Source organism: Epinephelus fuscoguttatus, linkage group LG19 (genome assembly GCF_011397635.1).
Source record: "Epinephelus fuscoguttatus linkage group LG19, E.fuscoguttatus.final_Chr_v1".
Lineage (NCBI taxonomy): Eukaryota > Metazoa > Chordata > Actinopteri > Perciformes > Serranidae > Epinephelus > Epinephelus fuscoguttatus.
In genome coordinates this window covers 34,397,283-34,424,857 of record NC_064770.1, presented here as the reverse complement: position 1 = coordinate 34,424,857, position 27,575 = coordinate 34,397,283, and the positions used below count along the sequence as shown (strand labels likewise).

Sequence of the window (27,575 nt, the reverse complement as noted above, 5' to 3'; positions counted from 1 at the left end):
TAGACCTTAAAAATGTAATAATCAGCAATAAATTGAACAATTTCCAAAGGGTAATCGCATCGTTCAGTGCTAGAACCCTAATAAAATGAAAGCTAGCCTGTAAAACTACAATAAATCTGTTACACCATAATATATTTTATAGTGTAACATCTCTTTTCTTTCTTTTATGTTTGACCTGACCAGTTAATTAAGTTTTGTACATGTAAATTGAATCTATCCTCTGTTCAAAGGCCTAGGGATGTTTTTTTTTTCCATAAGGAATACATTTCCCAGAAGTCCACTGTCTTTACGTAGCTCTTGCACCGTACGCGTGACGTAGATTCTGTTCTTGTTTTGGCAGTTTGTTTCGGTATTCACGGATTGTCAGTCCACCAAGAAGGCGTTTTGTATTGGTTATCCACCACGAAGCTGCGGTATTGTACATTTCTGCCTGTGTATTATTTATACGTATATATTAAATTGTACGTTGCGCATTTGAAGCCATGTTATGAATAGAAATCCCGACAGAAGTGAGCTAACTACTTAACCCCCTAGCCAGCTAGCAAGCCAAAGCTAATGAGCATTAGCTTAGCCGAGAGCAGTGGTTTGTTCCGTGTGTCTGCGCGGAAATGATCGATTTCTGTCCTGACATGTTTGTTTTTATCCACAGCATCTTAAACTTTAAGATAACGTCACGGTGTTTAGAGTAATGTCAAGCTGACGGACAAAACGCAAGTTCACACAGCTAGTATTTCAAACATTGCCAGCTGCTCGCAGTGTTAGCCTCTGCTGTTGAACATGTAAGATTTACATTGATTTCATGCCAACTTTGATCAAATCTAGGGCGACTGGGGCTGGGTTAGCAAGCAACGATGACGGAGTAAATGCTTCAACATAATCTGATGGGATCAGGCTGGCCGTCACAATGAATCAACTCTTAGTTAGCTCGCTAATATTATTTTTTAATCCCCCCCGGGAGAAATAAAGTGGGAATTGAACTGAATTTTTACTTGATGACACAAATCCTAACCCTCAACTGTGCTTCTCATGTTTTATCTCAAGCTTCCTCTTTGTTAAGTCCTCTTTTGTAAACATGCTGACTATTGGATAGTTCCATATAAGTTATTTATTAGCCCTGTGTCATCGGGATATTTACGGTAATAGGGTGGAGTCCAACCCTTCCCGTGATTGGTGAATGTTATGATAAGTCACACGTTTGAAAGTGAAAACATTTGTGATAATTCCAGGGGAATACCAACGCCTAACTCTGCGTGTGTGTGTGTGTGTGTGTGTGTGTGTGTGTGTGTGTGTGTGGAGTAGATGGTATTGATCAGTGAGCAGTGACTCTGTGTGTGGGCTGATTCAGGGAGCTGGTAAGTGTAGTTTCACAATGGCAGATGGAGGCAGTGATGATGATGTCATTCACCTGGCAAGCTTCAACGTCCACCGCAGCCAAGGTGAGACACATTTTCACATCAACGGCGATACAATCTGGTGCCAGTTTATGACAGATATTTAGTAGTATGGGATCATACACTGTAATCCACTGTAGATTTTGAATAAGACTGATAAACGTAGTATCAAGGTTGCTCAGTGACATGCAGCATAATGGATAGGAGTGCAAAATGCTTGGCATCAGTGTCCCACTTTTGTCTTACATCACAGACATATTAAGATAAATGTATCTGTAATGTAATGGTTCCAAAATGACTTATTTGAAGAGTCTGGCTTCAAAATAGTCCATAAAATAGAGGTGAAACTACTAAATGAACCTATCAGCACCTCCGTAAACCTCAGGGTTGGTACTATATTTGTGAAAAATCAAAACTCACTATCAACACATCGTAAACTAGCCTGATTTGCTTTGCAATCAGTGCGTGCCACTTTAAGCTTACATTTATCCTGAGAGGCACTGGCACTGACACTTGAAATATCACCACTGACAGGGCTTTTCAAAAGGGATTGCCTGATTGCACGGGGCAAGTAAAGTGCCACATTTGTGCTATTGAATCTAGCACCTCACTTGCCTGATTGGACGCTTGGTATAAAATATTTAAGCGTAATTTTTTTAGCTGAGGAGCTAGCCATCTCGTTTCCTTCTCATCTCTGCTGAGAGTTGCACAAGCACAGAATGAACGAAAGTGCAAGAACACATTTCAGTTCTGCTGGACACAGGAGTTTAGATGTGGGCAAAATTCCAACTATGTATTGTATAGTTTGCAAAAAAATTGAGAGCAAGGAGGATAAAACGGACATTTTGCGAGAAATGTTGCTGCACTGACATAGTTTGCTTGGCAGCTAAGAGGGATGCCAACTCGCCCTCCTTCTTCATAAATGAAACCATTTGTATAGGTGAAAGTACAAACTGACTTTGGGTATGTGGATCAGAAATCTACCTGCTTGGGCAAGAGAACAAAAATACTAACGCTGAACACTGCCTCTGATCATGCAGATAAGTATAAATAAATATATTGGCCTGGTCGGTAGGACTCTAGCCCAGTATCGGCTAATATTACTATACCTGTAGTCTCCCATACTCCTTCCATGGCCCTTGACAGTGATCTCAGAACTGGAATTTTTCCTAAATAGTTAAGATTGGTCAAGAGGGCACTTTTCCCCCTAGGGATTAATGTACTATAACAAAGATAAACATAAACAGTAAACAGGAATGTTTCTGATCGACATAATAAATTCATCATAAACAGTCAGTATTGACCTTTGCCGTGTTCTGCTTTTTTTTTTTTTTAACCTTTCACACACTTTGCCTTTATGACGCAAATTATACAAGTTTGTAATATTTACTTTCCACTGTGCTTGTGTAGGTGCCCGTTCACGTAAGAGGGAGCTCATCACCATTTCCGATGACTCAGATGAGGAACCTCTGACTCTGGTACCTGCCAGCCCTGTTTTAGTCCCGGACGATGCAGATGACGACGACATCAGCATATTAGAGGTGACAGATAAAATCTTCTCTTAAAGTCCGCCTCCACTCACAAATGTGTTTGCCTTCTGTTTATGTCCCCTAAAATAACCTTGACAATACAACAGAGAAGTGTTATCAGATTCCTCTACTGAAGGGGGCGATGTCTGTGCACTTCCCTAAAACCTGAGATTCAAACATACGCTGGGAGCTAGATTAGGTGTGTCACTGAAACAAAGGTAATGCATAACAACGGGGGAACAGACTTTGACACGAGACCAACAAAGAAACCTGAAACCCTCACTTGGCAGTACAGAGAGCAGAGTTAGCATTAGCATAGTGAAAGTTTTGACAGCAAACATGGGAGAGTGTGCAGGTTTTGCATGTAAACCAGACTCTATTGCTGTATCAGCCACTGCCAGTTAGCTTACAAGCTAACACACAACATAAATAAAAGATGCTAACGACGCCTAGCATTCCGATATGTCTGCTAGTATTCTGGTGTACAACAGACGTCTTACCTGAGACGGGGACAGACATATATGGTTGAGTCTCCTCCATGTTTCCCCTAACACTAGGTATCTTGATATGCACTGCTCTTTAATCAGTCAGCCTAGCGCGAGCAGGGAAATGAATGTGAAAGTAAATATGAAACCTACCACAAGCAGCAGATCCATACATTTCTCAATGAGGGAGAAAGAATAGATCTGCTCCCAGCTCCTTTTAAGAGTTTCTTTTAAATGTTAAACAAAATCTAAGTATTTTAAAATGTATCTAGAGGGGGACCTTTTGGTGCATATAAAAAAGACTTGTTATTTGAAGCTTCCCTGTTACTTTGTTTAAAAAAATTAAACTTTTTAGACAAGTTTAATCACTTACTTTTTTATACAGTTTCCATATTGTACTGTTATCAGTAGGTGCTGTCAGTAATATGAACTGCAGAAGTTACAACAGAAGTAACATCTTTGTTTCCACTCATCAACAGCTTGTCTCTCGCCTTCTTTGTTTTCCTGCAGCCGCTAACTCCTGCTCGCAGACACGTGATTCGCCCAGCAGCAAAATGGAGCGGGGCCTCGCAACACAACCTAATTCAAGTTGTAGGTCATAGTAGCGCAACTTCTGGGGTTCCCACGGGGGACCCTGGTTCTGCCCCCTCTACCTCCAGAGATGCCAAGGCCAGCTCCTCCGCAGCAAGGCCAGCCATACGGACACAGACTCCGGTGCAGTCTAGCACTTCCGGACACACACAGCCACAACCTGGCTCGTCATTACACACACTGTCTCAGCCAAAACTTAACACAAACTCACAGCAGCAACAGCAGGACGGTACTTCAGCACACACAAAAGTAGAACTCCATGCAGTCTCTATTCAAACCCCATCTACCTCCACAAATGCCAAGGCTAGCGCCAACACATCCAGAGCACCTACACCAGTACGTCATCAGCCTCAGCCTGGCACATCTGGACTTACACAGCCACAAGCTGGCACTTCAGTACACATAATGGTGGAGCCCCAGGCGAGTACCTCTACCAGTGCCACACACTATTCTTACGCAGTTGCATCAAGTTCTTCTGCAAAGACTCAAGAAAAGGCGAGTACAAGTACTCATTCACAAGACAATCCTCAGGCCAGTACTTCATCTGCACAGTCACAGTCTCACGCACAGACACAGTCACAACCCGGTACATCTACACAGCTCCAGTCCAGTGCGACCACAACGCTACAGCCCCATCTCATCCAGGTGAAGGGGGTGAAACTAGTTGTTCTTCCCCAGCAGCCAAGCATCCAAGCCTCTGCTCTCATAACCCAACCCCAGCTGCAGCTCAGGCCCCAGAACCTGCTGCAGCCTGTGTCGCTCCACCACATGCACGGCAATCTTATTCAGATCGAACCCCAGCCCCTGGCCCAGGCCCCTGCCCAGCCTCCAGCCCAGGCCCCTCAACCCCCTCAGGTGATACCTGTCATCCCCCCTGCAGTGCTAATAGCTGCAGCCCCGGAGAGACTAGGACCTCCAGAGGCAGGTCACCGGATCATCCTGGGCAGCCAAGCACCTGGGGAGGCTGTTCCCAATCCTCCGCCACAGGCTGGTGCCTCTGGTGTGGTCCTACCAGCCCGCAGCCTCCACATCAGGGTGCCTAACGTGAACTCTAACCCTCCTGTTCCTCCAGCTCCCGCAGCTTCAGTCCCCCAAAATGGGGGAGAGGCCCGTCTTGTTCTGGCACCAGCTCCAGCTCCCCAACGAGTCAATCCAGCCCCAGGTCTGGTCGCAGTCCCTCCTGCACCAGAGGACATTCCCAGAATAGAGGATGCACGGCCTGGTCCCTCTGCACCACGAGGGAGAGCAGAGCAGGAGCCCCTCGTTAGAACCCTAATCACTGGTGTTGTGAGTATCACAGAAGTGTTGCATGCATTGGTATGGTCTTCTTCTCTGTTATCTGCCTCATCAGTTGGTTTATATCAAGTTAAATGATTTGAATATTCTCACCTCCTCTGTCCCGACTACATCCCGCCTGTTCAACTCTCTGTGTACCCTCTACAGTTGGATCTATTCCCAGACGTCCACGAAGCCTATGTAGCAGAACTGATCCAAAAGAATAATGTGAAAGACTTGAATGTGTAAGAAAGAAGCATCAACCTTTTTTTTCTCCAGCATTTAATATAATATAATAATGATTTATTCAGATGTAGGTCCCTTCCTTTTTTCTTTAAAAGGATTTATTGAACTGTCAAAAGTTTAACTGAGAGTATCACCCACATTTTCCCAACTTTTAACAAATACTTTTAAGACATTTTTATATTTTACTAATATTTTCTGACATTTTGCTATTTTTTCCAACATTTAACTAAAACTTTTCCTACATTTCTCTAAATGTTTATTAATTTTGTTGCAACATTTTCCTAATATTTGTTTTTACATTTTTTTTTTTACAATATTTGATTGATATTTTTCTAACAGTTTTCTGATATTTTTTAAAACATTTTACTATTATTTTTCTGATATTTCTTCTGATATTTTACTAATACTTTTACAACAGTTTTACAAAATATTCTTGATATTTATCTGATGTTTTTACAATAATTTACTATTATTTTTCTGACATTTTTCAGATTTTTTTTAACATTTTATTAATAATTTTCTGAAGTTTTTTATGACAATTTTTAAAATATCTTTTCTGGCATTTTTTCTGACATTTTACTAATACTTTTACAGCAATTTTACAACATATTTATATTTTTCTGACATTTTACTAATAATTTTCTGACATTTTTTCATTTTACTAATATTTATTATTATTATATTTATTTCTTTTAAAAGATTTATTGAACTGTCAAGTTTTTTGATTTCCCACATTTTTCCAACTTTTAACAAATACTTAAAAACATTTTTCCATTTTACTAATATTTTCCAACATTTTACAGTTTTTCTCTCAACATTTTCATTTATATTGTTGCAACATTTCTTCCAATATTTTATTGAAATTTTTATGACATTTTCCAAAGGCAAGACGAGTATTGACCTGGTAGTCGAACTATATTATTATGTATCATTGTTGTATTTTTTCTCACTCAAAACTAAATGTGGTGTACACTTTATTGCCTCATATGCAATAGAGCATAAATCTTAAATCTGTATACTTGAATTTGTTCTGTGTAGATTGATGGGTATTACTAGACCATGGTACATGTAACTGTGTGTATGTCTGTGTAAGCTTGTTCTCACGCAGCTCCCCTCTGTTGTGTTTCCAGTATCTGTAACCTGCTGTTGGAGAATCCAGAGTATCCAAGGGGAGATACTGTGGCAGCCACAGCAGCTCCCACCAGCATCCTACTGGAGTCTGGAGACACTCAGACAGAGGTGTGTGTGTGTATTTGTGTCTGTTGAATCTGCAAGAGAATGAAACCTGTAGAGGGCATCACTGATTGGTGCAACAACTTTCTGTACTTGTGTTCTGATTTGCAGCTTATCAGGTTTATTTTGTGGCTGAATATAAATTGTAGCTTCCTAAAATATGAATGAGGATAGTGACAGTGAGATACTGGCTACAGCTGCATTTGTAGTAGTGATGAAACGATGAAAAACAGAAGTCAAAGGGGTCTGCATTTGACAACAGCAAAACTGTGTCAAAATATCTGCTAACAAAATCTCACACAACTCCTACAGTATAATCCAAGTCTCATTTATCCAGTAGTATGCTAGGTACTTCCCAAACAGACAGCTAAAAGTGAAACTTACCTATGCTCTCTTCAGTGCCATACTCCATTGACAAAAGCACAAATTTTACCTCTCCAAACAGCAAGTAGATAGAGAAAATTAAGAACAAGAAATTAGTATAAAAGAAAGAAAGAAAATAAAGCATTTTCCCTTAGCTTTTTTCTTTTTTTCCCCCTAGATTTTTTTTAAAAAATACATTTCTAAATATATATATCTAATATATATATGTTTGGTATGCTTGGTTTATATTGCAGTTTATGGGACAGTTCTTACCAAGTTGCTCATTGCCTTTTTCCCCCCATGTTTTTGAAAGAAGTGACACCAATTTGCTCAAAGTTCGAAGGTTTTAATACTTGCAAAAGGTGTCTGAAGGCAGCACAAGAAAAGTGATGTCTATTCTTTAATTTTTAACATACTAATTTATTTATTTTATTAATTAATTAATTGATTTTATTTTTTTCTTTTAATTTTTCATTATTTTTATTTTTATGTATTTTTAAATATTTATTAGTATTTTTTTACCACGTTTTTTCATGGGTTGAAATATGTTTATTTATAAAAATTTAAGTTAAAAAAAAAGGGGGGGTGGTGGGGGGTTTAGAGAGCATGAATAAGTTTCACTTTCAGTTCAGTTCCCCGTCGGAAAGGGCTGTAAGTTTGGAAAGTACTGAACATTCGACTGGATAAATGAGACTTGGGTTATACTGCACGAGTTGGGTGAGAGTTTGTAAACACATATTTTGCCGTCATCAAATGCAATGTCTTCTATGACATCAGTTTATCAAAAATGTGCAGTTTTTGGATTCTTCATTCACTGTAGAGGCAAACAAGAAAAACAAAGTTTTCTTTACAGATTAAACATTAATGCAGGGTTAGAAATCAAAATACAAGTGGTCATTTGGGTGGTGAAGTATTCCTCTAACATCTTCACCAGCACAGTAAGCATTTCGAACAGTGTGCATGTAAACTGAAGAACTGGAAAAACAAGCAGGGATAGATTGTTCCTCATTACATGGTTATATCAGTCAATCTTAGCAGACGAAAAGACTTTCTGATGGAGCTTTTCTTGGTGTCGGTCACCACATGACTCCTCACTGTTGTGGGCAGAGAATGCACTGAAAGAAAAATCTACATTATGTGAGTGTGTCACATGGAAAAGAGAGAAACTGTGGCTTTATTTGTACTGTTCTTTTAGCAGAGTACTCTACACACACTCATATGAAAGTACAGAACAGGAAAGAATCTCACCTCAGCTCTCAGATTCACACAAAACAGCAGATAGTGCACAAACACACCCTCGGTCTCTGCTGCCGAGAAACCTGACGGTTCAGCTGTTCTCCCACCCACCCTGCAATCGGAAAAAAAGCCTCATGCGTCAAAATCTCAGTCACAGTCATTTTTCTCTTCATGTTTTGATGACAGATCCATATTCATCTTTGAATCAGATATCTCAGTGTCTGTGCTGTGTTAATGCTTCTGTTACGGGTCTCCTCAGGTGACAGAGGACCTGTTTGACTATGCCAAACTTGGCTCGGTGGGACCTGAGGCTGTGATGCAGGCTGCCGACTTGCTCATGGCAGATTTCAGGATGCTCAGCTGTCAGGACATCAAATGGGCCCTCAATGCTCTGAAGGGACACTATGCAATCACACGCAAGGTACCTGTGGTCTCATAGCACACCCTGCATCTTTGGGAATGCAGTTACAGTTTAATCACTTCTTTGCTTTTGTGTGCTTTTTAACAAATTTCACCCACACTCTCCCAGGCCTTATGTGAAGCTCTGAAGAAGTGGCAAGATTCAGGCGACCCCTCAGGAAAGAGACGACGAAGCAGAGCCTCCTCGGAGCGCTGCTACGTCGATTTCCATTTTGAGCACGGTGAGCAAGCTTTTACACTCTGTCTGTGTGCACTCTGCTGCTGCTGCTGCTGCTCACTGAATGTGTGTACACTTTTTGTTCCTTCGCTCCCACAAGCCAGTGTTTGACAATAAAGCCCTGCTGCTGTTCTTTTATTTGCAAAAGCTTCAGGAACAGAGTTAGACTGCAGATCTTGCAGGTGCATTATGGGAGGATATTTCAACACTTCATGTTTTTTCTGTTCAGAAATCTCAGGTTTCAGCAGCGTTGTAGAAAAGCTGTCAAACCTGTCAAACCTACCTTCGCCGGGCACTGGATGTCTCACTCACAAGGTTCCTTTTGTGTTTCAGGTTCAGTTAAGTTTGAGAAGAGGATGTACTTCTTGGAGAATGACCGTCGCTACTACAGGACGTACAACAGTCTGGAGGCTTCTGTGCAGAAAGAGCTTTCGTTCTATCAGCAGAAGGCCAAGGAATGGGCAGAGGTACATACACACACACTCATACGCACATTTTCCCCACAAATACAACATGCTGATGTCATTAGCACAAGCCTATGGCATTTTACATTGTATAAATTAGCCTAGCAGCTAATGATCTTTTCCTCTTCTCTTATAAATCTAGGGACAACAGCAACATTTAACAATATTTTACATAATTTGGCTCCATTACAACTCACAACTGTCTTATACCAAACATGTTTTCTAAACAAATACAATATGCTAACGTTATTACCACATCACTCTACAGCAGGACACGTTTAGATAACTCAAATAAGTCAGGGACAATGCCCGACAAGGTGTGCATTATCAGGAAATATAGACGACGAGGAGCACATCGGACAGTTGCCTCCAGAGTTCGTTAACCCCTGATTATGGTAATAATCCTCAGTGGCGTTACCCAGCTTATACCATGGTCACTTGCAAAATAAAACCCCCCCAAAGATGATTCATTTATATTTTTATGCGCGTTGAGATCAAAATCCAAAGTTTGTTACAAGCCATAACTCAGTTTGCCTGGTAACACCTGAGGGTCTGACTAATACCTGGAGCAATCATTACCCTAACATAAGATTTGTAAGCAATAGAAACGTTATTCACTGCTCCAGTAAATAGGATGAACCTCAGATACGACTTAACAACAAGAGGTATTTCTCACCCACTCAGCTTATAGAACCCCTTGGCTTACCTATTAGTCAGAAAGCTAACGTTATGCTAGCAAGATTCAAAGTCAGTAACACTGCGTGCAGTTGACAGACAGTGAGTATAATTTGACCGTATATAGCTTGTGTGTTACAGTCACCACCCTGTGTTCAAAGGAGGAGGCACTAAAGGACGACACTCAATGTTGGAAAATGATTCTGCTTCATAATGTGTGGCAGTGACTTGTAGGTGGCTTTAACTGCGTCCCTGTTGCTATGGTTACTCATTTTAGATACAGGCTGATACTACTACTTAGTAGGTGACCATTATCAGGAATTAATGGACACCTTGCAGCCAATCAGAGTTTAAAAACTGATCTATACAGACACCAGTTATGGTCTTGTGCTGCTCAGTTACTGTATGCTACATTTCTTTAACCAGAGAATGTAATAGCAGACGCTGACCTTGCTCCACCAAAAGCGCACATAACATCTCCCAGTTAACCAACCTCCTGTCTCTCTCTCTCTCTCTCTCTCTCTCTCTCTCTCTCTCTCTCTCTCTGTTTCTCTCTCTCTGTCTCTGTCTCTCTCCAGCACGAGGACTTCCTTCTGGCTCTGCAGGTCAACGAGGATGAATACAAGAAGGTAGGAAGCTCACAGACCTCGGCCAAACTGATGTAACCTTTACAGTGCATCATACTCATCATTATTTTGTGTGAAAATTGTTCCTCAGTTAAATTTCCAAAACATTTATTCTATGACAACACAATATAGAATAGTGCTGTGGCGTAAAGACCAAATGACTGTAGTTTGAAAGGGGTGTGCTTGTTCGAGATAGTGTTGGCTGGCCAGTCACATGGTGGCTGCTGAGTGTATAGTTAAGATGGTTACATTAGTATTATTCTAGTTACTCTAATAATAATTTTAAGACCTGGTCTAAAATAAATCCTCCATTATTTCCCTCAGAGTCAAACAGCTGAATTGTTGATATTAATATAGAATATGTTGGTTTGAAGGTAATTTAACCGTTTAATCGGCTTTATTACCATGTGGCATCTGACACTTTTGCTAACTCTGAATGAATAATTTTTATTTCGGTAATAGTTTGAAGCTCCAGGCTTATTTTAGCCTATCCTATATCAACCAAAGGATAACCCAGAATATCAGCTACAAAGGAATAAATTAATTAAAAATTAAATACACAATACGCTAAATTATAATCCTCAATTCTTTTACATTTTCATCATTTTAAATCGTGATAAATTAGCATTTTAAACTCACTCACTCACTCAACAGAGAGCTACACAGTTTGAATTTAGCACTCGGCCCATTTCATAGTTTGACTCCCAAACCTTAAACACAACTGTATTTTACACTGGTTCTCACTTTACATGATTCATAAATAATCAACCCTCTTTTTTGTATATTTTATTTTAGCTTTTCAAATTGTACAAAGCACACAGTCACAAATTGACAATACACAAACATCAACTTTACACTGCGAACGCTTCAAAAATAAAGTAACAGACAATAAAGTAAATTGACACGTAACAATGCAAATAAACGAAATGAAATACTACACTACAAAAATGGGGGTGGGGGGTTTGAGAGGGAGGGTAGTCTTATCCTCAGCTGCATGGCCTCTTATAATACTAGTGTGGAGAAATTATGGATGGGAGATTTTCCACATAAATAATAAAATGTTGCCATGTTTTATAGAGGGAGTGAATCTTATTCTTTAGTGAGTAAGTTATTTTCTCTAGAGGTACAATCCAACAGGTAATGGGAGATCTGACTTCCCCCTCATTGCAATACATTTTTGCAAACTCCAGGGAATAGCTATGTCTGATATTAGACTTTAAGAGATTGACTTAAAGGCATACTTCAGGATCCACTGGAAAAGAGACTCCATGGATTGTGGATAAAGCATCACAGATCCCCTGCCAGAGGCCTTGTAGTTTACTACACTGTCAGGTGGACTGAAGGAAAGAGCCCTCAGTTATACCATATCTAAAGCAAAGGGGTGAGAAATTTGGGTTGAACCTGTGAAGCTTGGAAGGGGTATGTCCTTCTATTACTAAAAAATATAATACAGACAGGAAGGTTTTTGTTCACAACTTGAAAAAGGTATTTCCTGTGTTTTTAAATACACAATGTCTGGAAATGTTAAGGTGTAAGATGCTATAAACAGTGGATTAGTTGATTCACAATAAGCTGCTTTATGCATTGCCCTAAGAGCTCAAGTGTAATTATAGGGTCCATAATTGTTTTATATGCATTTCCTCAAATGTCAGCACAGTAGGACACATATGGCATCACAAGTTAACAGATTTGACATGAAGGTTAACAAGAAACCAAGAGCTGATGATTCAGCTTAACAAAGACGACTGAGGAGAAACCAGGGCTGGGCGATACAGACCAAAAATCATGCATCTGTATTTTTTGGCTAAACTGTGATACTCGATATATGTCTGTGTTTTTTTTAGTATGAAATATTCGTAGTAAGTCGAAGCCTACTCTTTTCAATTTCAACACCATTTAAGTTCAGTTTTATTTCACAGTTAGCCCTGATGCCACCAAACACCATACATTTTCTGAAAAGACAGTCCCTGAAAAATGTAGAGAAGTCTTAAAACCTCTGAGCTACATGAAATGTCTCTGTGTGATTCTGTCTCCAGGACGGCCAACTGATCGAGTGTGGCTGCTGCTTTGGGGAGTTTGCGTTTGAGAAGATGACGCAGTGTTCAGACGGCCACCTGTTCTGTAAAGAGTGCCTGGTCAAATACGCTCAGGAGGCAGTATTTGGCTCCGGAAAGGTACACACACACACACACACACACACACACACACACACACACTGTTTTTTCTCACGTTTGAGTGGAACATAACTGTGAATGTTGCCAGGCAACTATAAATGAGTTTCCCTGTAAAAACCCAATGTCTTGCTGAGCTGGAGAATTAGTTTATAAAAGGATGTGACAGTCAGACATGTTTTTTTTTAATTGTAAAGCTATATTTTGCAAATTGTATGCAGAAGATTTTTTTTGTTTGATTTCAAAAGTCTGTGCAGGTTACAAGTCTTTTTATTCTGCACTGAAATGAAAGGAATCACATTTATTAATCTGTAACACTGTCACAGAACAAGGCAAGCAATAAGCCTATACAAGATTTGAACAGATTTGAACAAAGCAGATGTTTAATCACATATAGAGTTGTCAGTTTATTAGGTACGCCTGTGTAATGTAATGCAATCCAGTAAAACAGTTCTGTAATAACTCCTCTGTGGTGCTGCTGCTTCATCGTTATGACACTGTAGTTGTGCTGGATTGAATTATAGTGAAAGATGTTTTTAATTTTTACTCTACCTCCTTTTACATACGTCAGTTTGGACTGTGATACATAATAAATTTGGAGCTCACATTGTCCGTACATGTGTGTTGCTGAGTGTTGGCTGAAGGCGGTTGTGTTTGTAATTACTTGTGTGTGTTTATTTTGCAGTCAGAGCTGAGCTGCATGGAGGGGGGCTGCCCGTGCTCGTACCCAGTGTGTGAGCTGGAGAAGGTCCTACCAGAGAACATACTGTGTAAATACTACGAGAGGCAGGCGGAGGAGGCGGTTGCTGCCACCTGTGCTGATGAACTTGTGCGGTAAGAGTGTGTGTGTGGATTCTTTTACACCTTGCTGAGCACATTTTTTTCTCCCGTAATGTTTCCATTTTTAGTAGAGCAGCAGTCAAATGAAAATGATTAAATTACCAATTAATTGTTTCAGTCAATTTAGAAGCAAAAAATGCCCAAAAATCCCCAGTTTGAGCTCCTCAGATGTGAAAATGTACAGTTTTCTTCATGTTTAACAAGGTGTTTTTATTAGTAATTTAATAAATATGTAGAGAGTATTAACAACAAACAGAACCAGTAAGGACAAAAAGACATTCCCACCCACTTATCAACCCACTTGGGTAAATCAGAGATGGTGTAATGCAGTAAGAGCAGTAACGTCATTGCAGCAGATATCGCGGGACATTTAAGCAGCAAAACTAAAATCTGTAGTTATAATCTTGACGGAGGAAACAGAGCTAAACTTTTAGCTGCTGAAAAAAAAACAATGAAGTTATGCTGCTCCTCATGTGTAAGTGTGCACAGCTGTCTTATACCAATTTATTTAACTCACCAGCAACCCATCTGTGCGTCCTTTTATGGGAAACACGTAGAGTATACGTGCGTTATGAATCTGCTAATGCAGGTGCATCTTACTATCTCAATATTGTACCCTTTAAACAGCAGGAAATACTAACTTAAGACCAGATTATTTGTTGGTCAGTTGTGTAATCACTTTCTGCTGCCTCAAAATATCAATTCACCAACAGTTCGTCTGACCACACCTCATTTTAAGACCTACACGCCCATGGGGGCACATATAGGCGTGGAGCACACATTTGGTTCTTGCACAATGTGGGCCATGGGCGCGAAAATGACAAGTGTGTCGGTTTGAAACTACCAGTGACAGTTGAGCTGTGTTGTGTGCAGCTTTGCACTGGGTGTAAGACAGAGCCCATAAACTCACTTGTACTCAGACCAGTGCGTTAATGCTCCACAGATCTTCCTGGATCGATGTAGTAAAGTTTTTCTTGATTGCATTTTGAACATCAGTATGTATGCCTGTGAGCTGATGGTCTAAAGGGGATCTGTTCACTCATAAGGGACCTGAAGTCATGTTTGTCTGTTTCCTCACTCTGGGATTCTTTTATCTGTGTCTCATGTACAGCTGTATCGTAAATTTCACTCCCTAACCCTCCTTCCTGTCTGGCCTTTTTTCAGGTGTCCGTTTTGCAACTTCCCAGCCTTGTTGGACAAAGACATGTCTCTATTTAGCTGTCCCAACCCTCGCTGCCGCAAGGTCAGTCCCACTCTGTCTTTATCTAGTTCATTAAACACTTTAAACTTCTGGGGGAAGCCTGGTCGTGGTGTTGCTACTGCTCTTCCTCTGCAGACCATAACTGTAAAGGAATATGTAGGTTAACACTCTGGCTCTTGCACCATATATGCATCATCTGCTGTAATCACATATAGCTCAGAGTTGAAACGACTGCGACTGAACCTGATTTTAAATTTAACATCATGAATAATTCAGCCCGTCGTGACAGTAAAAACCTGGGAGCTCTGTGTGCAGCAGCATCCACTTCAGCATACATCATCTCAGTGTGGCCTGGACATGAGAAAGAGATCAAGTCTGTCAGGATCGAAAAGATTGATGAACACTTTTCTGCTGATGATGAAATGGTTCCATCTGGCGAGGTCGCCACCTCTGTCTCCCTCTCTGTTTATCTCAGGGCCTCCTCCCTCTGTCTGAGGAATGCAGGGGGAGGCGTCGCTTTGTGTCTGCCAAGGCTGTCACATGGATTCCTGTCTAAAATCTCCATTATTTGGCTGAAAACACACACAAACACACACCCACAATCATATTCTGACTCTCACCACACAAACACAACTCTCCCTTCTTTCTCCTGATGCGTCTTTGTCTCCTTTAGTTTCTGATCTTGTGGCTCACATTCGCTCCTGACACACACACATTCCTACTATCACTACATTCCTGCAATGGGGGAGAGATCGACAGCCCAACATGAGAAATGTGTGTATTCACCTCTTGGCACACTGACACCAGTTCTTCATTATACACCGATCAGCCAAAACATTAAAACCACCGACAGATGAAGTGAATAACATTGATTATCTCATTACATTACAATGCAATGTTCTGCTCTGAAACCTTTGGCCTTGGCATTCATGTGGATGCCACTTGATTCACTCCACCCACCCAAACACCATTTCAGTGCAAATATCCCTCCTCATGGCATTGACACTCCTGTTGGCCCCCCCAGCTGGACAACACCCCATGCCATGCCACAAAAACTGTTCAGGAATGACCTGAGGAATGTGACCTGGCCTCCAAATTCTCCATATCATAATCTGATGGAGCATCTGTGGGACGTGCTGATACCCCACCTTGTAACGCACAGGACTCGAAGGATCCTCCACCAACGCCCTGGTGCCCGACACCACACGACACCCCCAAAGGTCCTGTGTTCATATCTCGACAGGTCAGGGCCAAGTCTGAACTAGGGCTGCCACGATTAGTCGACTAATCGATGACTAATCGACTACTAAAATAATCGGTGACTATTTTAGTAGTCGACTAATTGGTTTGAGTCATTTTTCATAGAAAAGTACTATAAAAGTACCACAAAATACTCTTATTGCAGCTTCTTACGTTCAAATATTGGCAGCTTTACACACTCTCTTGTGACAGTGAACTAAAATCCTTTGGCGTGAGTATGAAACAAGACATTAGATGATGTAATTTTGGGGTTTGGGCGAGACAGACCGACATTTTTCAACATTTTAACACATTTTTCAATGAAATGATTAGTCGACTAATCAAAGAAATAATCGACAGATTAGTCAACAATGAAAATAATCGTTAGTGGCAGCCCTAGTCTGAACCAAGGAGGCCTGAACATGGTTCACGGCTGTCCCTGTTGTACCAGCATGTACCATGAATACTCAAGCAGATTGGTATCTGGGGAATTTGGAGGCCAGGTTGATGTCTTGAGCTCTTCGTCACATCCCTCAGGCCATTCCTGAACAGCTTTTGCGGTATGGCATGGGGCATTGTTCTGCGTGGGGGATTGGGGACGCCGCTTCATGCAAATTAGCGTAACAGAAGTGTTCACCTACGTCACGCATATCGTCGACTTAGGCTTCTTGCACTCATTTCCAAAATGCCAGCTCCAGTGGTTGTATTGCCTGTTGCGTTGGCTGTCTTCATCCTTCTTCGTTTAACAAATCAAGAGAGAAGAAACGCAGCAAATAGAAGACGCATTCGCCGCCTTCTTCTCCTGGTCGATTTCTTTCAGGTATGTCGATTAAAAAAAAAAAGAAAAGAAAAGAAAAAGAAAAACATGTTCACACAATGCATCCTGGGAAATTCAATCTTCCCCTCAGTTGAGATAGGGTCATAAGTGTGCATCACACAGCCCTTCAAATTAAGTGGGAATTTTAAGGACTGAAAAGCACTTCCCTAAACGCGCAAAAACAAGGGCTAGGGCCAATTTTGAGGGGAAGTGTGAGCACTGGGACGGTGTTTGGGTGGGTGGAACATGTCAAATAGCATCCACATGAATGCCAGGGCCGAAGGTTTCCCAGCAGAATGTTGCATCGTTACAAAATGCTCAATGCTATTCACTTCACCTGTCAGTGGTTTTGATGTTTTGGCTGATAAGTAAATGATTGATTTATATTAGGCCCATATATTATATAGTGCTGAAATTAGTAGTCTCTAATCAGTCCAGGGGTTCCCAAACTTCTTCAGCTTGAGACCCAGCTTGTTACATATTTGACGGGAAATTAATCACCATTATAGACACAAAAATTGGAAACATTTCTTAGTTTCAGCTTCCCAATGTTATGATTTGCTGTCTTTCTCTGTTTTCATGTTGTGAATTGCTCATGTTTGGACAAAAGAAGTAGTTTGGAAATGATACATTTGGCTCTGGGAAGTTGTGATCTGCATTTCTGACATGTAGACGTGAGATCAAAACAACTGATCTTAAATATGTTTAATGCAAGTTTTTAATCTTGGCTTATACAAACACTGAAGTTCAGTAATGTGAACATTGTAAGCAACCAATAGCTGCGTTCTTTCTCGCACCAAACAGGAAGCAGTGAGCCGGGTAGACAGTAAACATGGCGGAGACTTATGGCGCAAGAACATGAAGAAGTCTTGGTTCTCTTGTACTGTGGAAAAGGAGGAGAAACTGGTGGGGTTTGGGAGGAAACAATAGTATTTCATTCTGCGTGTATCTGATCTGCCAACCGGCACTTAGTTTAGTCAGAAATCTTTGCCTCTCATTCTCACAGCAACCTCTAGGCTAGCAAGCTACATGCCAAAACGGTTTTTAATGTTTTATCAGGCGTCTTTTTTTTTTTTTTTTTTTTATGCCAGGGCCTCGTCTCCCTCCTGACACTATTGTGCAAGGTCAGTGGTTCTGGGGAGTAGTTTATTTTCACTATCTGACTAAGAGTCATAAGAGGGACTATTCTGATCAAAACTTTCACTTCCTCCATGGTCATCTCCTCAACTGCTGTCAACAGCGATATAATTCTGGTCTTAATCATTCTTAACAACCAGAATCTTTTCAGATGGAGGTCTCTGAAGTTAAATCTTATCAAATGGGTGCAGTGCTTCAAATGAAATGTGGAGACAGGTCTGACTATGTGAGTCTAGCAGTTTATTAGCATAGAACCAGAGGTAACGTCTTTTTATATCTTCTTCCTTGATAAATGCCACCACTTACATAACTCACAGTGCAACAGAGATCTGATTGTTAAGCTAGTTGCAGCTAGTGTAGCCCTGAGTACTTCCCAATATCTAAAAACACACTTTAATATGTTCCCCTTTAAGCTTGTTAATATTTTATGACACATTTACATAACTCTCTGTCCGGCAGCACACAGAGATCTTCTGTCTCTGTGTCACGTCACATCTGCTGACTTCACCCAGGCTCCATTAGTTCCTCTGGCAGGAAAGTAATCATGTGTTTTTTAACACCAGTTTCCCTGCAGTGGTTTCTTCATTAACCACTGGACGGTGAGAAGGTCCTTCTGTCCCAGTAACATCTTCACTTGAAAGCAGCAGAGCCCTAAATGTAATCTCATAAACGTCTAAGCTGTGTAAATGCAAAACGCTCTGCGCAGATAATTTGTCGCGTCTCCTGCTGTTCTGTCAGTTCACCTCTAGGTGGAGCCAGAGGTTCACAGTGGCTGCCCTGCAGTGTGTCTGCACAGCTGCATCCCATTACACACACACACACACCCTAGGATACAAAAAAGTTAGCAATGCTCCAGATATCTTTTGGGCTGATCCTTTTCTGAATATTAAGATAAAATCTAACAATATCAGCTGCATATTTAGATCAACTATTACAACATGTTTTAGGTCTTATGCTCAATGTTTGACATCGAGGCGCTCGTGCTTTTTTTTTGTAAGTAAGTCAAGTGCTACAGAAAGTCGACACAACTTGCTTCCTCTTTACTGTGTGGAGAAATCAGGATGTGAGTCTGTGGCTGCTGTGGTGTGTGTTGTCTGGAGATTCTGTGTTTCCTCTCTGTGTGGTCGCAAACCCAGATATTGTCACAAGAGCATCCGTAACACATAAATCTTTATATTATCTTTCTTTTCTTTGTTTCTATGTATGCAATATTTTTTATCCCGCTCCCCGTCGGCTTAATCTCAGTTGAAGACAGTTGTACAGTCGGCCCGCTCCGCCTGTGAGCAGGGAGGGGCTTCATTATGTAACTGACACACTTCCCTGAGCCCACCCGCCTTCTGCCACACCGCCGCCTCATTGGCCGGCTGCATGCTCCACTCCCCTCTTACTGGTCTCTCACTGGTTGGACACACTTCTGCCTCCATTTCAAATGTGGTTCAGATCAAGTTTGACCCAGATTCTCCTCCCTCTTTTTTTCCTTTCTCCCGCTCCACACACACACACACACACACACGCACACACACACTAATGTATTCCACATGTGGTTATGAGGACATTTGGACGGGCTTGTTGCTGGCCTGCATATGATTACTTCATGAGAGTAGAGGAATGTAAAATGTAGGCCACTGGAAGGCTGTCAGAGTGCAGACAAGAGCTAGGATCAGTGCGCTAGAGTCTTTCTGCATGTATTAGCGCATCCTGATTGCAGTAAAAGCCGCCTCCCTGCAAACACACAAAAAAAACACACCCATGTACACATGCACTCTCACCACAGCCCCCCAATCAGAAGCTGTGCAAGCAGCTCGCAGTGCCTTATAAGGGCTGCTGCAGCCGGCTGCACCGCAGGAGACGAGATAGGAAAAGATCCAGAGGAGGAGAGGCAAGGTATGAATGAAGATGGAGGAAGGTGATGCTGTGAGGGAGGGGATAGGAGGGGAGGAAGGAGGGTAGGACCCGAGGGAGAGGAGAGCAGAGAGTGGAGAGGGAGGACAAGTTCGAACAGGATGGGTGGAGTGAATGAATGGATGTAGAAACTGCTTAACATGCACTAACTCCTCGGTGCAAGTTGCACACATTGCTATCATGTGCGTGTCTACAACCTTTCAGCCACACTCACTTGTGTTGAAATATAACCCCCATGGTGCTGGCGGGAGGCGGCGGGGAAGACACGCCCCGTGCAAGGGTTGACACCCGACGTCACGGGCTGTATTTTTAGCCGCGCTATAAGAACTCAGGTGTGTTCCTGCCTTTCAACAGCTTGTCAAACATGTCCCAGACACACACACGCTGTCACTCTCTCTCATGCTGTTCCTCTTCCTGGTCTCTAGGTTACCACTAGGGGGCGATCATTCACCGCTCTGCCTCCCTTCCTCCTCCCCTCCTCACTCTCTGCCTCCAGGTCTTTGTGTGATCTGGCTTTTTCTGTCCAGTTCTGCGCCCTCTTGGCTTGCACATAACCCCTCCAGTAAAGACCCACGTTTGACTGATAATAGAAACCAAAGAGTCTCATTTTGCTTTGTGCTCATGCATCTCTCTGCTCGGATACGCCCTTATAAATCAGAAACGACACAAAAATGTGAGCACAGTTGGTCTACTTCTCATCTGTCTCGTGTTAAATAACGACTCTTCCTTTGCTCAACGCTACTACAACTTAACTTTGAAGGTCCTTCAGAGTCTTTAGGCGTTTCCATCCGAACCGTTCCAAATGCCAATGAAAACTCCAGCTCCTCCAGCTCAGCTCCCCACCCTCTGGCTGACCTTGCGCACACACACACACACACACACACACACACACACACACACACACAGCTGTCTCCGTGAATATGTGAGAGCTACAAGCCTGTGGTGGCTGAAATAATAAAACAACACACAGCGACTGAAGGATGTGCAAAGAGGTCACAGGACGTCATGGGTGTGTCTCTGACTGAGGTTAAGGGTCAGACTGGAGGTTGCCATGGAGATTTACATCACACTGGTGCTGCATCAGTTGTCACATGCCACGCTCTTCAATATTAGATGAGCGGTTCAAATATTAATGGTGACACCACTTAGCTAAGGGTTAGCAAGGGAGGCAACCCTTAGCTAACACGTGTGTGTGTGCAGTGATGCTGTCCGTGCCGAACGTCTCGGGGCTGACAAGACGAGGGAGGTTGGAGGTTGGAGGATGGAGTTGCTGTTTCTAGGCAACCAAAGCAGTCAGCGGCGAGCAAATCACACTCTTGCTGCAGTCACACACACATTTGCAGGGAGAGCCACACCTAGTCGCTGTGTCTGTCTGCAAGTTCAAGTCCCTGCAGTGGCAGCACCAGCAGCATATAGAGCAGACTCTGACTGCAGGGCTCCTCTTATTCAGCAGGATTACTGTGAGACGAGGAGCAGTGATGGGTGGATGTGGAAGTGTGGGATAATCTCCTGGTGTCTAATGATGTATTAAAAGAATAACAAGTGAATAAATGTTAAAGGAAACAATTCACTCTTTTTGTTTTCTTATTCTTTCTCTCTCTTTCTTCTCTTCTACATAATCCAGACACATTTATTTATAATTCCTGTCTCGTCTTTTCCTTCAGGAGAGCTGTAGAAAGTGCCATGTCCAGTGGAAGCAGCATGTGGGGAAGACGTGTGAGCAGGTCCTGGAGAGGGACGAGATTCGCATGAGGGTGCTCTTGTAAGTGTTCTCAGGGCAGGGACACATGTCACGTCTTTAACAGCCTGGAAGAGGCGAGGTCGGGCGCTAGGTGCTGCTCTTGTGCCTACTCTGTGCCAACTTTAAAGGGTGTGGAGACAGGTTGTGCCTGACTTTGCTAAGCCACCATAACCACCACGGCATCATAGTCTACTTACCAGAAATCCCGGTGTCGACTGTTTTTTAAGTAATAGGCCTAAAATCTTTTTATTTATCTAATCTATCTATCTAATTTATCTAAAAAACGGGACGTATGGAGCAGTTCTGTTGGTACCAGCCACAACCTTTGACAGCAGAAATGCAAAAATAACCGTTCTAATGTGTAACAAACTGAACTGAACAGAACCAGGCTGCTTGGTGGAAACGAGGCGACGTTTTTGTTGCAGGCCCCTGTTGATTTTCTCTGTTATCATTGCCATCCCCTCTGCTCCTCGATCAGAGAGGATGCTGGGTAAACAGCTCAGTTTCCCGGACAACACTCTAGGAAGTGGATAAGCCGGCTGCTTCCCGTGGCCCAGCAGGCCCACAGGCAGTACTTCCTGTTTTGAGCCATGCTCAGATCTTCTTACTTCCTGGTGCTGAAATAGACAGGAAATGGCCTGGTAGGAAGATCAGTGGAGCAGGTCTGAGCGGCACGGACATGATGACTTTAACAGGACCTAACTAAAAGAATCACGATGGCAACATCAAACCGCTTCAGATTTTAGGGTTCGGTCTCTTATAAGCACAGATGATCAAGAGCTGGGAGGGGCCTCAGTAAACTTTTGTTCAGAACAGAGCTGTAACAATAAAGATAATTATTATCTTTATATCAAGATATTTATTATGAATATCATTCGATTCCTCTGTGAAATTATCCACTAGTGTCAATGAAAGGTAACTCCAGCACACTGACAGTTTTGATCCTAGTCATATCTTCTCAAGGTCAGAATATTTAAGAATGGTTACCGCACTCATATATACACAATCGAACCAGCCCAGGGTGAAAAGCCTCTCAAAAAGATTAATAGTTAAAGTAATACATAATGAGAACTCAATCAAAATCAAATCAAACATATAAAAAAATTTAGAAAAAGCACAGTTTTAAGCTTTGGAAAAGGAAACATTAAAATATTCTACATGAAAAAATATAGAAACTAATGCATATTAAACAACATACATCATATTTCTCTGTTAACATACACTAATATGAATGCATGTTGTCGTCTAAACTATGGATAGCTTATGAACAAGATGCTACACAGGGTTAGCATCACCTAGTTTAAACCATGCATTTGAAGTTAGGAATCGAGGTCGGGACTTTATTAAAAGTTAGCAACAGCATGCCAGACTGTAAGCAACATGTGTCCAAGAGGAAGCTACGAAAATTGAGGAAGCAGCAGGGCTGAAAAAAATGCAATGATAGTGAGGTGACACCCCAGTCTGAGGTATGCCCTCACTTTTAAGCCCCAGACACACCAAACCTACATCAAAGAAGTAGTGGGGACGAAGGCCGACTCGTCCAAAAAGTTGTACCTGAACAATCCCCAAGACTACAGCCAGTGATCAACTAGCACGTACATTCTGCACCTGCATGCAAGGAAATAAATCTCCATAGCAGCAAGTGGCGGTACTCTGTATTCATCATTCAAAACGGGAAACTGCAAGACCGACAGGACGGATTCAAGACGCTAATTAGCCAGTTAGCACATTAACGACACAACCTGCTTGTTTTTTGCTAGCAAACAATAACACAAACGATTACAAACTGTTGAAGAGCTCATTGGCTAAAAACATCATTTTACCTCATATAACAAGTTTGGTTTGGTCTCACTCTCTCTTGACTTGAGGCATTTGTTTACTTTCCTCACTTCCTTTCTCTTCTCATGCACTGAACTGAACAGCCAATCACAGTGATGTTATTCACCGACAGGCTCTGCTGGCTCAGAAGCCAATGTAACATGCTGTATCAGCTGAAAAAAGGCCACCTAGGGCTGATGAGATACAGCCATGTGAGATGCGCTGCAAAAACTAGGGCAACAGACACTGACTAATGGCCTGACATTGACCGACGACTGACTGTCACCTTGGTGTGTCAGAGCCTTCACTTTCACTGGCGATACATTTTACAAACAGAAACAGAAAACTGCGCAATATACCTTTCTGAGTCCACCAATCCCGTGCTGAACCAAAGCTAAACATGAAGCAGGAACAATGATTAAACCTTAATGATGACAGCCATGAGAAAGACGACCGGTGTAGCACCCAGGGGACCTGTGTCTCAGTGGGCTATTTATTCTTGTGTCCCAGAGTCATGTTGACTTGATGATAAAGCTGCAACAAACGAGTTGAATGAAAATATTTCACAGGAAAACTGTGTGTGTTTGACCCTGAAACAAACCTCTGGGTTACGGCCTGTTGTTAACGCTCACAAGGAAAAACTAACAGGAACCTGAGCTGCAGACTAAATTTCTCATTTCACTACAAGATTAAAAAAACACAAGGACGACTCTGGCCTTGAGGCTCTGAGGAGAAAGGTCATCTGATTATCTGGAAAGAGTCAGATGTGTTTTTGGCAGCGCTGTTATGTCTCTGTCTGACTCTCGTGCTCATCAGTTTGTGTTTAACCCTGTCCATGATCTGCAGTGAGGAGCGTATGACAGCAGCTCGGGTGAGGAAGTGCGTCAAGTGCGGGACGGGCCTGGTCAAGTCGGAGGGCTGCAACCGGATGTCGTGCCGCTGCGGCAGCTTCATGTGCTACCTCTGCAGAGAGCCCATCACCGGCTACAACCACTTCTGCCAGCACGCCCGCTCACCTGGCGCTCCCTGTCGACACTGCCGCAAGTGCTCCCTGTGGACCGACCCCACGGTAATCTCTCAGTGTTCTTTGCCTTTGAGCTTTTATTTTGAAGGTAACAGCAGCTCATTTCTGTTACAGTGTGTTTTCAGATTTACTGGTGTGGTCATTCACACATTCAGTCCCAACATATTTCCTTTACCCTCACATTCATGCTCATTCACTCTCCCTGCACTTTGACCCCCGACCATCTGACACTGTGGCCGCCCACAGCGACCTGGCCACAGTATCACTGGCAACCACAAGCAACAATTAGACCCTGAGTAGTTAATGAGCTGGAGATGCTCCAGCAGCAATAGAGAGCCACCAGAGCTGGCCAAGAGCTCGTCTCCAAGGCTTTGCCAAGAAATGGATGAATACTGGTTACCAGAGGGCTATTAAAGGGCTGGTGAAGGGGTCGACTGCCTCCTCATTATTGAAAGGTTTCCCTCATCAAGATGTGTTCATAGAGCATATTATAACACAAGGATGGGAACTGTCCGTTTTATAACAGTTTAGACCACACTGGCTCTTCTTAAAACAAACTGCAGTCCCTCCACAGCAGCTCTGACCTTTCTGCAGACTGTTTTCTCCAGACTCAGATACAACAAACCTGCAGGTTAACAAAGGCAGTGTTGGCCGAAGTCTGATTTATTCTTACGCATTAGAAGGTTGAGGTGTAGCTACTGTACAAAGACCAGGACACTTCTCTCAATTAATTATCTGTGTACCTGAAGAGTTCACTTGACTTTGATAAAACAGTAAAACAGTTGTTCCTTTATCTTTTCTGAAACACTAACAACTTCTGTGTTTGTTTCTGCAGCAAGACGATGAGCGAATCATTCAGGAGATCCAGAAGGAAGGAGAGGCAGAGCTGAATAAGAAAACTGCAGGTCAGTATTCACTGTTCAGCTTTGAAGGGACAGTTCTCCAAAATTAAAAACACATATTCTTCCTCTCACCTGTGGTGCTATTTATCAGCCTATATTGTTTTGATGTGAGCTGCAGAGTGTTTGAGATGTCAGCTGTAGAGATGTCTGCCTAGATTGCACTCGGCTTGTGGTGCTCAAAACGCCAATAACTGCCAGCCTACACCTGTCAGCTGTATCACAGCGCAGAAGGAAGCGTGCATCTACTCAAGGACGAGAGTCTCATATGTGTGACAGCGTGAGATGTAAACATTAATGGCATCCTCTCAAGCTGTGCTTTAATGTTAGCTAGCGAGCAGTAGATGCATGCTGATGTTTTTATTTTATCAGGCTGTTCTGGATGGTTTGGGAATCTGACTGTGGAGTTAAAATCCAGACTTCCTTGTCTGGTTCAGACAGCCATGAAGGTCATGGGGAAAGGGAAGGGGAAGGAACACCAATCCCTCCACACACTGTATGAGCGGTCTGTTCTCAGACATGCACAGAGAACACTGTCTGAGTCTTCCCACATTCTCCTCGCTGAGTACGAGCTTTTACCGTTGAGCAGACGATACAGGAGGCCCAAATTTAAGCTGAGTGTCATCTACTTCCATTATATCCAAGAAAAGACAGACCTCGCCAACACTCTTAAACTTGCACCAAAACTGTCTAGATTGATTAATGGCACTGCAGGTAAGAGGAAGAATGTGTTAAGGGCCACTATGAAAACTGAAATGAATGATTTAGTTGGAGCTGTTGGAACTATTAATTATTGCTCAGTGTTTCTGTTCCGTTTATCATCTCATCCAGTGTTTTTTCTTCACCCTGATGTAGAAATGTGGTGAGTTATGTTCCCTGGCAGGGAAACGTTGCACTGCAGCAACATTATTCTTCCTCTCTGCTGCTTCCTCTTTGTCTTTTCAACCATTATTTATTCAGACAAGCTGGCTGTTTACACCATAAACCGGCAGCAGTTGCAGGAGTGTTTCCTGTGTTTGGTTTGCCTGGATGCGTTTGAGGCCGGTTCGAATCAAACCTGCAGGAAGTCTTACAACATTTCAACAAGCTATCAAACCATACAGGAAGATCTGCTTCATGCATGACTTCTTATTTTTTTTCTTCTTCTCTTAGATAATTCAGGGAAGAGGGTCGGCCCTCCTCCGGAGCCCATCACTGATGTCAAGCGGCCACGTGTGGGTCCGCCCCCGGAAAACCCACCCAACCCGAACCCCGCAGCCCCTCCTCACCCGCAGGCAGTACAAGCCCCTCTGTTCGTGCCTCCACGTGCCCGCTACCCGCCGCCTCTACCCCAGGGCAGGATGTACGTCATTCCCCGGCAGCCCCCAGCTGCTTACGTGCCCCCCCTACAGCACCTGCCCCCTCTGAACAATAACAACAACAACAACCACCACCATCACCACCACAACCCTCCCATCAACCCTCATCACCAGAACATTGACATGATGGACCTGCCCATGCACTATGGACCGCCGCACCGCTACTACAGACGCTTCTAATACACAGACACACTCGCTGCAGTTATACTTCTCATTTCAGTGCTGTTTTCGGGATCTGATGTGATTTTGTATCTGTATCGGTGGTCGTCACCGCTTTCTACTCGTTCTCTGCATCTGTTTTCACAGCTCGTGCGTGCTTAGGCAGATTTCAGACCTGCCGCTCGATGCATCACTTTGTGTTGAGCTGATGAAACACACTGAAATGATAAGTGAACTGTGGACATACACACTCGGACACTTTGCCTTCTCCCGCTGAACTTGGGACTTGATTACGAAATGGATCCCCTGTTACTTGGTTTCCTTCTTTTTCATCTTTTTCCGTTTGGACAAATTTGGGGTTGAACTGATGAACAGTTTAGAATCTTGAGACAATTTATTTCCAGTTTATACAGATATTTTTGAGTACATAATTGAAAAAAAAAACAGTTAGCATTCCCTTCTGTATCTTTTGTGTAACGTGTGAGACCACACAGTTTTCTAATAAAGTGTTAAGTTGA

General features: G+C 42.5%; 1 protein-coding gene across 1 annotated transcript; it reads left to right on the top strand.

Moving 5' to 3' along the window:
• The first annotated feature begins 309 nt into the window (after positions 1–309).
• rnf216 (ring finger protein 216) lies at positions 310–27,575 on the top strand. Its single transcript, XM_049560836.1, has 17 exons — positions 310–413; positions 1,300–1,436; positions 2,802–2,932; positions 3,916–5,283; positions 5,440–5,516; positions 6,648–6,756; positions 8,609–8,770; positions 8,879–8,990; positions 9,320–9,453; positions 10,704–10,754; positions 12,788–12,925; positions 13,608–13,756; positions 14,927–15,005; positions 21,723–21,820; positions 24,464–24,686; positions 25,477–25,546; positions 26,693–27,575. The coding sequence occupies exons 2-17, from the start codon at positions 1,370–1,372 to the stop codon at positions 27,076–27,078; spliced, it is 3,354 nt and encodes a 1,117-aa protein (XP_049416793.1). The 5' UTR covers positions 310–413; positions 1,300–1,369; the 3' UTR covers positions 27,079–27,575.